General features: G+C 41.2%; 2 protein-coding genes across 7 annotated transcripts in view; both read right to left on the bottom strand.

The window, feature by feature from the left end:
• CUNH8orf88 (chromosome unknown C8orf88 homolog) overlaps window positions 1-640 on the bottom strand; it is a 36,498-nt gene extending 35,858 nt beyond the window's left edge. Inside the window, exon 1 of one of the 2 annotated variants that reach the window (XM_040493944.1) lies at window positions 507-640. The gene's annotated coding sequence lies outside the window, so the exon portion shown is untranslated. The remainder of the gene's footprint in view (window positions 1-506) is intronic. The other variant, XM_040493943.1, reaches the window with a different exon arrangement.
• Window positions 641-10,930: 10,290 nt separating this feature from the next.
• Window positions 10,931-12,706, bottom strand: part of PIP4P2 (phosphatidylinositol-4,5-bisphosphate 4-phosphatase 2) — a 56,059-nt gene continuing 54,283 nt past the window's right edge. For all 5 annotated transcript variants that reach the window (XM_040493953.1, XM_040493949.1, XM_040493950.1 and 2 more), the window contains one exon: window positions 10,931-12,498. In XM_040493953.1, the coding sequence (XP_040349887.1) occupies window positions 12,355-12,498 (144 nt within the window). In that variant the 3' untranslated portion in view covers window positions 10,931-12,354. The remainder of the gene's footprint in view (window positions 12,499-12,706) is intronic.

Consider the following 12,706-nt stretch of genomic DNA (forward strand, 5'->3'; position numbering starts at 1 on the left):
TCTTTTTCCTATTGGGCTTTCTTTTTTATTGTCTGTAATTTAATCTAATTAATTATTGATTTACTGTTGAAATTTGCCTCAAATTAGTAGTGATGGTGCCAGGGTATGGGGGACAAAGTCTTCAAACCATCGCACCACCAAGGACCAGGTCCTGGGACAGAGGGCGCTATGTACTTACTTTTTTTCTGGCGTTTTTGTTTTTTGTTTTAATTATGCCCTCACCAGCGTAACTCTCCCTCGGCCCCTGGCCCCTCGCCCTTCGCCAGGTGTTCCCACAACAGTCACCACCCTTTCCTCCCGACGGCCTCGCCCCCTTAGCACTCTACCACCCACCTAGGGGGCCCTGGGGGGCCTTGCCGGACTTGTGCCCCCCGACCCCGGGGACCCCCTCCCTCACAACTCTCCCGGGGTCCGAGCTCGGAGAGGGCGCCCACCGCCTCCTCACACCCCGGGCCCGACTTCTGCCCCCCACCCCCCAGATCGGTTCATCCTCCCCAGCCACCTACCGCCTCAAGATCGGGGAGGATTTCGGGGCAGCAGCGTTGCCGCGCTCAACCCAAACGCGGCGGCCCAGCGCCCCGCTGCCCGTCGGGGAACGGCTCCAGCCGCGCGTCCGCTCGAGGCCGGGGGCGGCGGCAGCGGAGGCGGAGCCGACTGCGGCTCCGAGGGGCGCGAGGCGGCCAGGGGGCGGGGGCGGGGGCGGGGCCTGCGGTGCCGGGTCCGGAGCTCCGCCGCGCGGGGCCAGAACCGTTAAGCCGGCAGCGCGCGCGCCTCCCCGGGCGTGCTGGGCGAGCGAGGCTTCTGGCTGCCCGCGCGCAGTGCGGAGGAGGCCGGGGGTGGCCTCTCCGAGGTGCTGGCAGGCTCGCCCTGGACGGGGCGCGCCCGCATGAACAGCCTCCGGGACCCCAGTCGGCGGCCCTGCTCGCCGGAGACGGGGAGACGCGAGGCGAGCCGCCTGCGCCGGGCGGGCGTCGGGCTCCAGGCAGCGACTGTGAGCGAGGCCGCCTCTGTGAGCGAGGCCTCCCGCGTCAGAGCTGCCGGCCGGCCCCGACGGCGCGGGCCGCTCTCCCCGCCGAGTCGTGCTAGGATTCGAGCTGCCAGCAACGGTTACCTTAATCTCACTCAGACTGCCGTCCCCAAAGACCAAGAATGGTTGAAGCACCTCCATCCGAATCTTTTATTTTCAGTCTTCACCTTTATTCTTTCATTTCATTCGCCCCTCTGGGTGCTGGCAGGAGGCAGGAGGCGTGGGGCGGCTGCCCGGGGGAACGGGGTAGTTTGGTCGTCCCCGGGCTCACAACCCGGCGGGCGCCTGCGCTAGCTGGCACTTGGGGGGGGGGGGGGGGGGCATGCTAAGTACTGTGCCGGAGGAGCAGATTTAGGCTGGGAGCGCAGTACCTGACCCGGGGCTAGGGCGTCGGAGCGGTTTTCAGAGCTGGGCCCCTGGTGTGTTGCATTTGGCCCCAGGAAAGAAGGCAGGAAAGGAGGGGAGGAAGTGCCCAAGGCAAAGTGTCCAGTGTGGGGTAGCTGGGGTTGGGGAACGGATAGTGGGGAAATGAAACAGAAGAGGACATGAATTAGGTCTTAACTCTTTCTTAGTTTGTCCTTTTGAGTATTTTGCGAGATCATTCTGACTGCCGTTATGGAGGGCAGATTTTGAGGGCAGGGGGATACAGCAGTGTTAAATAGGCCCACGAAGAGGCTTCCTGGGAGGCATTTGCAATGATTCCAGTAAGAAATTATGTCCTAGAAGTAGCGAAGATCTGAGAGATGTTGCTGAAGTGAAATCAACATTTAGTGACAGATTGGATGGAAGGGTGAATAAGAGAATCTAGGTAACTCGTGAGTTTCTGACTTGGGCAAACAAGTGAATTGGTGGTGGTAACATAAGGTAGGGAATGCAAGAGGCTGAACAGATTTGGGGAGGGAAATGATCAATTCAGAGTGGGACTCATAAATATATTATAATGGGATATTTAAGTTGAGGTATCCAAACAGCTATTTTAGAAATACAGAAAATATATAGCCATACATACATATGCCTATATACATACACAGACATATGTCATAGGCATTTAATGGACAATAATGGAATATTAGGAAAGGGAGGTTGATTGAGAAAATTCATGCATTCTGGAAGAAGTATTTAGAGAACTCAAAAGACAAGTAACATCCAAAGGAGGTTGTGTAAAGGCAAAAGAAAGCTTGTCTAGAATAGGGTAAGAAGGAATGCCTCTCTGAAAAGGGATCATCCAGGTACACGTTAAAGCTGATGAAGAAGACTAGGAAAAAAAGTGTCTAGGTTAGCAAAATTTAGATATTAGTGCCCTGGGGCAAGAAAAACAAAATTTGGCAAAATTCAGAAACTGATATGAAATCAGTATGGCTGGACAAGAGAAAAAGCAAGAAAAGAATCTTGAAGATGAGTTTGGAGAGATGGGAAAAGCCAAAAGCATACAAGGTTTTGTAGGTTCCAGTAGGGAGGTTTAATTTTATTATAAGAGCAATGGGAAACATTGAAGGGTTCCTGTGGGGCACTAATGTGATAGGATTTACCATTTTTAAAAAGGTGTGGTTTCAGAAGCACTTTCATGCAACGTTAAGATTTTGCTATTTAAATGTTTTAGAGACAGAGACAGTTCTAGCAGGAGAGGGGCAGAGAAAGGGGGACAGAAGATCCAAAGCAGGTTCCACACTGACAGGCTGACAGCAGTGCGCCCGATTTGTGGCTCAAACCCACAAACCGTGAGATCATGGCATGACTTGAGCGAAGTCTGACGCTCAACTGACTGAGCCACCCAGGCGCCCCCCAAGTTATTGCTATTTGGATGTAGAAATAGCTTCCAGGAATAATACTACCCCTACTGAGACAACTTACCTGGCATCAGAACCTAAAAAGTGCAGGGTCAGAGGCACAGAGCACCAGTAGTCTGTGGACAATGGAGTCAAATCTTTCCAACCCCCAGATGTAGAGAATTATAAGTGTAGGATTCAGTTCTCATCTGTAGTCAAAACAGAAGTTTTCTTCTTCAAGAATATATTTAACATTATAACATATACATTTATATATATCACACAATAAAATTAGTTTGTATATATTACTATATGAAATCAACAGAAATTATTGTGACAAAAAAGTGAACCAGAAGAAATTTTTTTTTTGATCAAACCAAAAACAGCGCGACAGCGAGACAGTGTGAGAGCGGGGGAGAAGGCAAAGGGAGAGAGGAATCCGAAGCAGGCTCCACATTAAGTGCGGAGCACGATGCAGGGCTCCATCCCATGACGCTGGGATCCTGACCTGGGCTGAAATCAAGAGGCACTGAGCCACCCAGGTGCCCTGAGACACATTTATTTTTTTATTTTATTATTTTTTTTTATATATTTTTTTTAACATTTATTTATTTTTGAGACAGAGAGAGACAGAGCATGAACGAGGGAGGGTCAGAGAGAGAGGGAGACACAGAATCGGAAACAGGCTCCAGGCTCTGAGCCATCAGCCCAGAGCCCGACGCGGGGCTTGAACTCACGGACCGCGAGATAATGACCTGAGCTGAAGTCGGATGCTCAACCGACTGAGCCACCCAGGCGCCCCGAGACACATTTTAAATAGAAGTAATAGACTCCTAATTTTTTTAGTAATTGAAGGAGAATGAATCCTATAAATACACTGAAACTTTAAACTTGAAAAAATTTCTTGTTGATTTGAGTAGAGATACTAGCATCTACAACGATAGTCTAGAATTGATAATACCCTTCTATGACAACAGCTTGGCAACAGGTTAGTGAGTAATTTCAAGAATATTTAAGGTTAATCACACTGATCAAGAAAAACTTGAAATGTTCTGAAATCGCTAAGCTCACATAAGGAACTCCACAGGTTTCCCCAAAATTAGCACTACGAAAACCTGACATATTATTACTAAATAAGTTATGATTGAAATCAACTTCTCTAAATTTTCAATAATAAAAAATAAATTTTGATCAACTATGCTGAAGATATTACCAAACTATTTACTTTCACAAAGAAAATGTGTTACAAAATTTTCAAAGGAAGAGTCAATCAAACTACATAAAAGTTAGGCGCCTGGGTGGTTCAGTCCATTGAGCGTCCAGATCTTGATTTCAGCTCAGGTCATGATCTCACGGTTCTTGGGATTGAGCCTGGAGTCGGGCCTGCCTAACATTCTCTCTCTCCTTCTCTCTTTACCCCTCTACTGCTTTCTCTCTCTCTGTCTCTGTCTCTCTCTCTCAAAATAAATCAACTTTAAAAAAATACTTCGAAGTTAAAAATATAGGTTAAGTAGAGGGGTGGTTCAGGCAGTTAAATATTTTTAAGGATTTTTTTAATGCCTGGCATTTGTCAGTCAGCTTTTTAAAATTTGTAACTGGTTGTCATTGCATTGCTTCTCTCATTCTAAGTAAACATTCACTTTGGTTTAAAAAAAAAAAAAGGTTTGGGGGCGCCTGGGTGGCGCAGTCGGTTAAGCATCCGACTTCAGCCAGGTCACGATCTCTCGGTCCGTGAGTTCGAGCCCCGCGTCAGGCTCTGGGCTGATGGCTCAGAGCCTGGAGCCTGTTTCCGATTCTGTGTCTCCCTCCCTTCTGCCCCTCCCCCGTTCATGCTCTGTCTCTCTCTGTCCCAAAAATAAATAAAAAAACGTTGAAAAAAAATTAAAAAAAAAAAAAAGGTTTGGAGAGCGGATTGAGGGAAAACAAGAGTGGAAATAGGAATCCCAATTAGAAAGATAATAGCTCACAATTAAATGCCTTTTATTAATTGTAAGTAGAGGTTTTTGTTGCCATTACATTTCATATCTTATTCACAGTACCTTCCTTTTAGTGAATAAAACCCTATATGAGCACCAATAACACACACACAAACCGGTTACCTGCTTTCATGAAATGTACCGTCTGGCGAGGTCGCAGATTCACAAACACAATTCTAATTCAATAAGCTAATGGTGAAGATAAAGGCACTCCCAGTGTGTACGTGTGTGCCTGCGTAGCACTACTTATTAGCCTAGAGAGTTGGGAAAAGCTGAATAGGGCAGCAATCATGGAGTGTTTACGAAATGATCTCCTTACTAGCCTCCTGCCAGTAGTCTGCCTCTCATTCACTTCTTCCACATTTACAAAGCATTTTACGGATACATATACACACAGACGCACACACACATCATCATGACAACAATACATGAAAAACCATAGAGACCTGGTTCTATTCATCTCAGCTCAGGAAAACACCACCAGCACCAAAAATGTTTTGAAGACCTATGGCTGTTAGATGCCAGTCGCTGAGGATACAAAGACAAAGTGAGATAAGACTCAGTATGACCGAAGAACAATCGGCAAGATGAGAGAGATAGTCTCAAGGGTACCTATAAACTAATAAGTAAAATAGAGAGGGTGGTATATGCAGCAGTTAGAAGTGTATACTTAGCACAGAAGTTGTACAAAGAAATAATTCTATCTGGGCATGACAGGAGGAAGAGGGACCATGGAAGAGTTCCTAGAGGCGGTAATGCCTGAGCAGGATTTCCAAGGATAAAAAGGAGTTTACCAACTTAGGGATATGCCGTGCCACCAGAAGGACATGTCCAAAGGCATACAGAAATGGAACAACAGTGAATACAAAAAACACTAGTAATTCAGTACTGCAGAAACACAAAATACGAGGCGCTGCTTGAGTCAGTGGTTCAGTATTAGGCTACAGAAGTATGGTCTTTTGTCTCCTAAAGGGTACAGGGAGACGTTGAAGGACTTAGACGTGAAGGACTTCAGAGATGATAAGATTGTATGTGTGTTCGGAAAAGAATCACCCAAGTAACTGTTTAAAACGGGTCAAGGAGAGGGACAGGTAGCAGGCAAACCAAGAACGGCAGCAGACAGATCACTGCATAGACGTTTACGGTCCCCCAGGCCCTGCTGATGAGAGCCACAAGTAAGGTAGGTAGGGGCACGAAGGAAGAGAAGTGCATGTATTTGAGAGAACAAAGGAAACCGGATGGACTGTAAAGGGTAGAAGAATGAGAAGTGAAAATGCTGAGGCCAGGTATTGATGTGGGCAGCTAGATGGATAGAAATAACGACAAGATATTGTGAGTTCCCTGAGGAGGAAAGAGGGAATGGGATGGATCTAGAGGGTAGGTGGAGGGCGGGGACAAAGGAAAGAACAGTTACGATAAATCATCTGCTATGAGAGGAAGGGGGTCTCCTGTGGAAAGTATGATAAGGGGCTATAGGACTTTGAAGTTTGCAAATAGTATCTGTGGGAAATTTACACAGAGAGCCGGAGACAGGTACACAAGGCTGAGGAGTAGCTGAAGGTGAAAACTAAAAATCTGTAGTGGTATTAATCTGTGTGGTTGTGGGATTCATTGGTAAATATAGACAAGACGATGGAGTGGAAGGATAATTAAGAAACTGGAAGTGTTGGGGCGCCTGGGTGGCGCAGTCGGTTAGGCGTCCGACTTCAGCCAGGTCACGATCTCGCGGTCCGTGAGTTCGAGCCCCGCGTCGGGCTCTGGGCTGATGGCTCGGAGCCTGGAGCCTGTTTCCGATTCTGTGTCTCCCTCTCTCTCTGCCCCTCCCCCGTTCATGCTCTGTCTCTCTCTGTCCCAAAAATAAATAAACGTTGAAAAAAAAAAAAAAAGAAACTGGAAGTGTTGAAAGTGGTATTCATGAATAGTGGTACCAAGAGAGTGAGAAATTTGTAAGATTAGAAGAGGTATGTGTCCAGAGAGTGGACATCTGAGTGTAAGACTTTAGAGATGGAGTGGTTCTAAGTATGAGCACACTGTACAGCTAGAGGTGAATAGCAGAAGTGGAGCAGAGGTAAAGGTCATTAGACTTGAGGGAATCAGAACTGAGTCCAGACCAGAGCATTACCATTCACATTGACGCTTAAATCAAGGGCATATGGTAAGAATGAAAACCAGGTACTGAAGTCTTCACTGATTACAGGAGCGTGAAAGGAGATTTACAGATGGCAGATGGTAGGTAGAGAGGATCTTTTAAAGGAAGGAGTAAGGCAGGTGTTCAGGAAAAAGCCAGGAAAAAAGTAAAGCATTGTATGAGCTAAGGAATTCTCTACACGTATCCCAAGCTTACTCTTCCTAAAAACTTAAAAACCAATAAAAATGTAACACATTTTTTCCACATTTAAATGTCCAATATCTTAAGCCGAAGGTATAGCTGATGTAGAAATGTCAGGCTCTGCATCAAGGATTTTCCGAAAAATTGATTTGAACATTGGGAACTTTCAGAAGCTCTGTAGCCAACCACTAGCACTGACACATATGCAGAAGCCACTCAGGGTAGGTATTTAAAAAATTTGTGGAGGGGCGCCTGGGTGGCTCAGTCGGTTAAGCGACCGACTTCGGCTCAGGTCATGATCTCGCGGTCCGTGGGTTCGAGCCCCGCGTCGGGCTCTGGGCTGATGGCTCAGAGCCTGGAGCCTGTTTCCGATTCTGTGTCTCCCTCTCTCTCTGCCCCTCCCCCGTTCATGCTCTGTCTCTCTCTGTCCCAAAAATAAATAAAAACGTTGAAGAAAAAAAAATTTAAAAATTAAAAACCTTCACAAATCCCTTTTTAGCATCTTGTGCTATTTAACAATCATTTTAATATTGCTATCAGTATTAAAAGAAGTTACATTAAAATTCATTGTCAATTTCCTCATAGTTAGTAGGTGATATTCCTAGCTAGTTTTATGATATTATATGATAAAGAAAATAAATACATGTAATATTTTGTTACATAAAATGCTCTTAAATAAAGCTGGATATAACATCGAATTCATAAAAGTATTTTTTAAACAAAAGTATTCTATTCTTTGTGAAATACATACTGAGGGCAAACATTTTTCAATTTTCTTTCCACAAATGAGTTACAGACAATGAACAGCAGGGGGCACAAAATTCAAGTTACTCTCTACAGAGCAAAGCGCAATAAAATCTCCTGCTGTACTGGAAAGTAGATCAATTTTGGAGGCAGACAGACTGTTTGATTCCAGCGGGCGCCATCACATATAAGCTGAATGACCTTTAATTATTTAGCCACTCTGAACTTCTTCAGTGGTAGAGTCATGATAACTATGACATAGAGATTTAGTATCAACATATATGTAAGGCAGATCAGTAAACACTAGGGGTTTTTTCGTCAGTGCTTATATCATATGTAGATATAGATATATGTGTACGTGTGTACCAAACCTACCAAATAAGTGCAAATTTACATTTTATAGTAATTTGTGAGACTATGCACATGGAAAAGGTTATGATTTCATAACATACAAGCACAGGTATAGCTAAATCAAAACTAAAAACAAAAGCTAAACAAAGGAAATGGTGTTATTTACTCATATCCAACGAAAGCTTTTTCTATACAAGAAATGTGAATGCCCAAGAAGGTGGATGCAAACATGTGTGTGCATGGTATAGGGCAGTGTTTCAAGAGTAGGATCCGGGAAAACTACACCAAAACCACCCAGGAGTGCTTGTTTTGAATGCAGATGCCTGTCCTACTTAAAATGCTCATCTACGAGAGAGTGACACTCAATTTCTTCTGGTGAAACAGGAACGGGAACATGTGCTTCCTAGGCTTCCCGTGGCTGTTAAACGGCATGTGCTGTGAGGCCAGCCCTGTACCTGACACACAGCATTATTAGGATCTTCTGAATGACATATGTACACTCACAAATGACTTACTCAAGAATAATTGATCGTGGTTCCATTGTTTCCCTCTTTTCTAAGAAGAACTAAGCCATCTTTTACTCCTTTGGACGGCAGGGGACAAAAAGAATCCTTTTCTGATTAGTGACTATGATCTATTCTTGCAAAAAACATTTTCCCAGCCCTTTGTGTGTTTCGTATCTGTACCGGGCATTGGAAGAAATGCTCTACTTTGACTAAAACTGGGTACAAAGTCTCATAAATGTGGATTTAATTAATTAAAAATTTACGTTAGTTCATAAAGGACTTAGCCTAAATATATAATTGGTTAACTTTAAAATTTAAGATTTTATCAATGAAATGCATTGGTTTGGATTTTAATAAATTTTAAAACTTCAAGAGGCTAAATGAAAATGGAACGTGATCATCACATAGCATTCTTATCTATTGACCAAGAGCAAAACTTAAACTTTCCAACTGTTAATCTGGCACAGAAACTTTTAAAAAGTTGGACTATCTTCCATCACCCAGGAATAAGCCCTGTTAATGTTTTAGTGTTAATTTTCCTTAGTTTTTTGAACACATACACCTAAAATCATGTTCTTCAAAAAGTGGATTATATTGCCCATATTGATTTGTAATCTGATTTAGTCACACAATGTTTTATGAGCTGTTGCCAATTCAATTAGATGAGAAATTTCATCATTTTGTTAATGACTACTTATTATTTCATACTATGAGTGTACTATAACTTATTTCACCTATCCCTTATTCCTGAATTGAAGGACTTCTTGCTTTTAATCCCTAGTATGAACACAAATGTGATAAACATCATTGTACAAATATATTTGTTCTTTTATCCAGGACACCTTTAGGATAAATTCCTAGAGACAGAATAACTACATCAAAGACTGTGTGTGTGTGTGTGTGTGTGTGTGTGTGTGTGCGCGCTTCCTCCTATCCTCAACATTACAGGGATTAATCACTCTTTGATTCTTTGTTAATATGCTAGGTAAAAAATAGTATTTCTATGTTTTAACTCACTTTCTTTGATTATGTGTTATTACTTTTTGTATTTCTTCTTTCATGAATAGTTTTTTTTCATGCCTTTAGTCCCTTCCTATATTACAAAGATTAACTCTTCTTACTAATTCAGAAAGACAATTTATCTTTTGGCTTTCGTTATACTTTTTTTTCACACAGAAGTGTTTTGTGTTTTTGTTTTTTTTTTTTTTAATCATACAATCTATCAATCCTTTTGTATGATTTCTGCTTTGGGGTTTTACTAAGAAAGTTTTTACTTAACAGAAGATTATATGAATGTTCACCTATATATTCTGTAACAAAATATAAAGTCCAGACCCAAGGGATAAGAATTTAACACACTAATTTATTCAATCATTTATTCATCCATACAACAAATCTGTTGAACACAAATACACTAAACACTATTGTAAATGCTGGAGATAAGGCAGTGAACAAGATCACCAAGGTTCCTCCTATCGTGGAATTATATTCCAAAAGGAAAAAGATCATGCAGCATACAATTTAATGTGGGGTTTCAAATTAGTGGGAAAGGAATGCATTGGTTATTCAATACACAATGCAGGTACAACTAACCATTAAGAAAAGAAATAAATTAGATTCTTATTTCATACCTTACACCAAGTGCATTGTAAATAGATTTTAAATCTATACTTTTAAAAGGAAACCATGAAAATACTAGAAAAATATAAGTGAATATTAGATGAAGAAACATTATATAATGTTCTTCCTTTTTTTATTATTTTAGAGAGAGAGAGAGAGCACACGAGCAGGCAAGAGAGGCAGAGGAGGAAAGAGAGAGAATCGTAAGCAGGCTCCACACTCAATGTGGAGTCTGATGTGGGGCTCAACCCCATGACCCTGGGATCATGACCTGAACCGAAATCAAAAGTAGGTCACTCAACCTATTCAGCCAACCAAGCACCCCGACATTATATATGTTCTTAAACATGAAAACGCCTTTGAGTAATAACTCAAATCTATTTTGGAAACACCATCTTATTTTTATTTTTTAAATTTTTTTTAATGTTTACTTACTTATTTTGAGAGAGAGAAAGAAAGAGAAAGACAGTGTATGAGTGACTAGGGGAGGGGCAAAGAGAGAGGGGGAGAGAGAGAATCCCAAGCAAGCTTCATGCTGTCAGCACAGACAACTGACCCACCCAAGCACCCCCCACCATTTTATTTTTTTTTAAATGGAATATAATGAGGCAGTATTTGAACAATAATCTTTATTAGTGTATTTTCAAAGGTACATATAATCCTGAGCTACGGCATTTAGACATTTATCATTTACTCTTTTAAGTTTACATGTATTTTGCTCCAAATTCTCTGATGAGTACATTTTCATACTAGTCAGGAACATAAATACTTTATTATTCTTACCTCTTGAATAGCCAATTAATTTACTCATATCATCTCATCACCTTAATTCTACTACATTAAAGGCTTTAGAACATTTCTTCTCAATTAAGCAATTTCTTTTTCAAAACTGCAAAGATAGGCAGTGCGAGAGCTGATTCCTTAAATCCTAGTGAATTCTTAGAAAACTATGTTGCTTTTTGTCTTTGATGTCTTTCTGGAATAAATTGGGTAACTATCTGACCAGCTATATTTGAAAAGAATGATAAGAGTAACTACCTCTAATCTTCACATTTTAGCTAGTGTAAAATGTCATAGGCTCTCTTCTCATATAAGTAGTCCATAATTAGCCCAAAGAGGAAAAATTTATTATGATCTAATGAAAAGGAGGGCAACCCAGTGTAAATATATCTTTGTTTAAATGGTTAGTTTTATAAAACATGTTATGTGAAATACTTCCTCCAACATCTATAAAGGAATACATACAGATGATTAACATTAAGTTTCATAAATCTAGACCAGAACTTTTATAATTAGTAAATAAAAAAGCAGACAAAAATGAAAGACAAAACTCCTGTGATCTTTGAGAAAAAACATTTATCCAACATCATCTCCAACTGTGGACAAATAAATATTTTCATTCTTGTATTTTAAGTTACTACCAAAATATTGTATCTTTCTACAAACAACAAAAAACAAGCATACAGTATCTAGAAATGGTTTTTATCTGACAAGAACGTCAAGTCTTTGAAGGTACACTCAATTGTTCTTCCTGAATAAGGTCACTATGATCTTAGGTTAAAGTTACAGTAAGCAGTTCAAGCAAAATGCATATTGCTTAGATTTTAAAGCAAGCAATTTTGACACTTTTTAATTAAAACGTGAGTATAAATGTGAAGCTTTTGTAGAAACATTTATAAATACTCCTTGGGAATACTCACAGATCAGCAAGTAATGGAATAACTGATTTAAAAATAACGAAAGGGTGATGTTATATGTAATGTTTGGTGACAAATCCAAAAATACCTTTAAGAGATGTAAAAGAAGATGAAGACACAGTTTTTATTATTCGGAGCTTGAAACCCTAGCAGCAAAACAAACTATTTGCATATAATGTAGTGCAATGAGCATTTGTTCATAAAATACTCGTAAAGTCTTGAAACTTTATACATAAACCAGAATGGGATCCATTAGGATACATGATTTAAAGATGTCCAGAGTAGCTTATCAAGAACTGCTAGATACTCTCACCTGCATCACTGAATCATAAGCGAGCTTACGCAAAACTATGTTCTGGATAACTCACTCTTATGGCTCCCCAGTAACAAGCTCGGATAAGACAGATCAAACCTAAGAGATAAGCAATTGCCCAAGAAACATAGGTTGCATGAAATCGCCTTGCAAAGTCTTGGGTGCCAACCTAAAATAAAAAGCAAATATAGTAATAAAAGATCAAAAACTTTAAGCAAACACTGCTTAGAGAACTTGTATAGGCTTACATGCGATTTTTATGAAATCTATCCCGGAGGCCATAAAATCCCTATGAACTATGAGTTGTCAAATTTGTTGACTATCACTGACAGAGTAAATTTTAATAAGACAATACTGTTAGTTACATTAACTATAAA

The sequence above is a fragment of the Herpailurus yagouaroundi genome, unplaced genomic scaffold, assembly GCF_014898765.1.
Source record: "Herpailurus yagouaroundi ecotype Mexico unplaced genomic scaffold, PumYag 186, whole genome shotgun sequence".
NCBI lineage: Eukaryota > Metazoa > Chordata > Mammalia > Carnivora > Felidae > Herpailurus > Herpailurus yagouaroundi.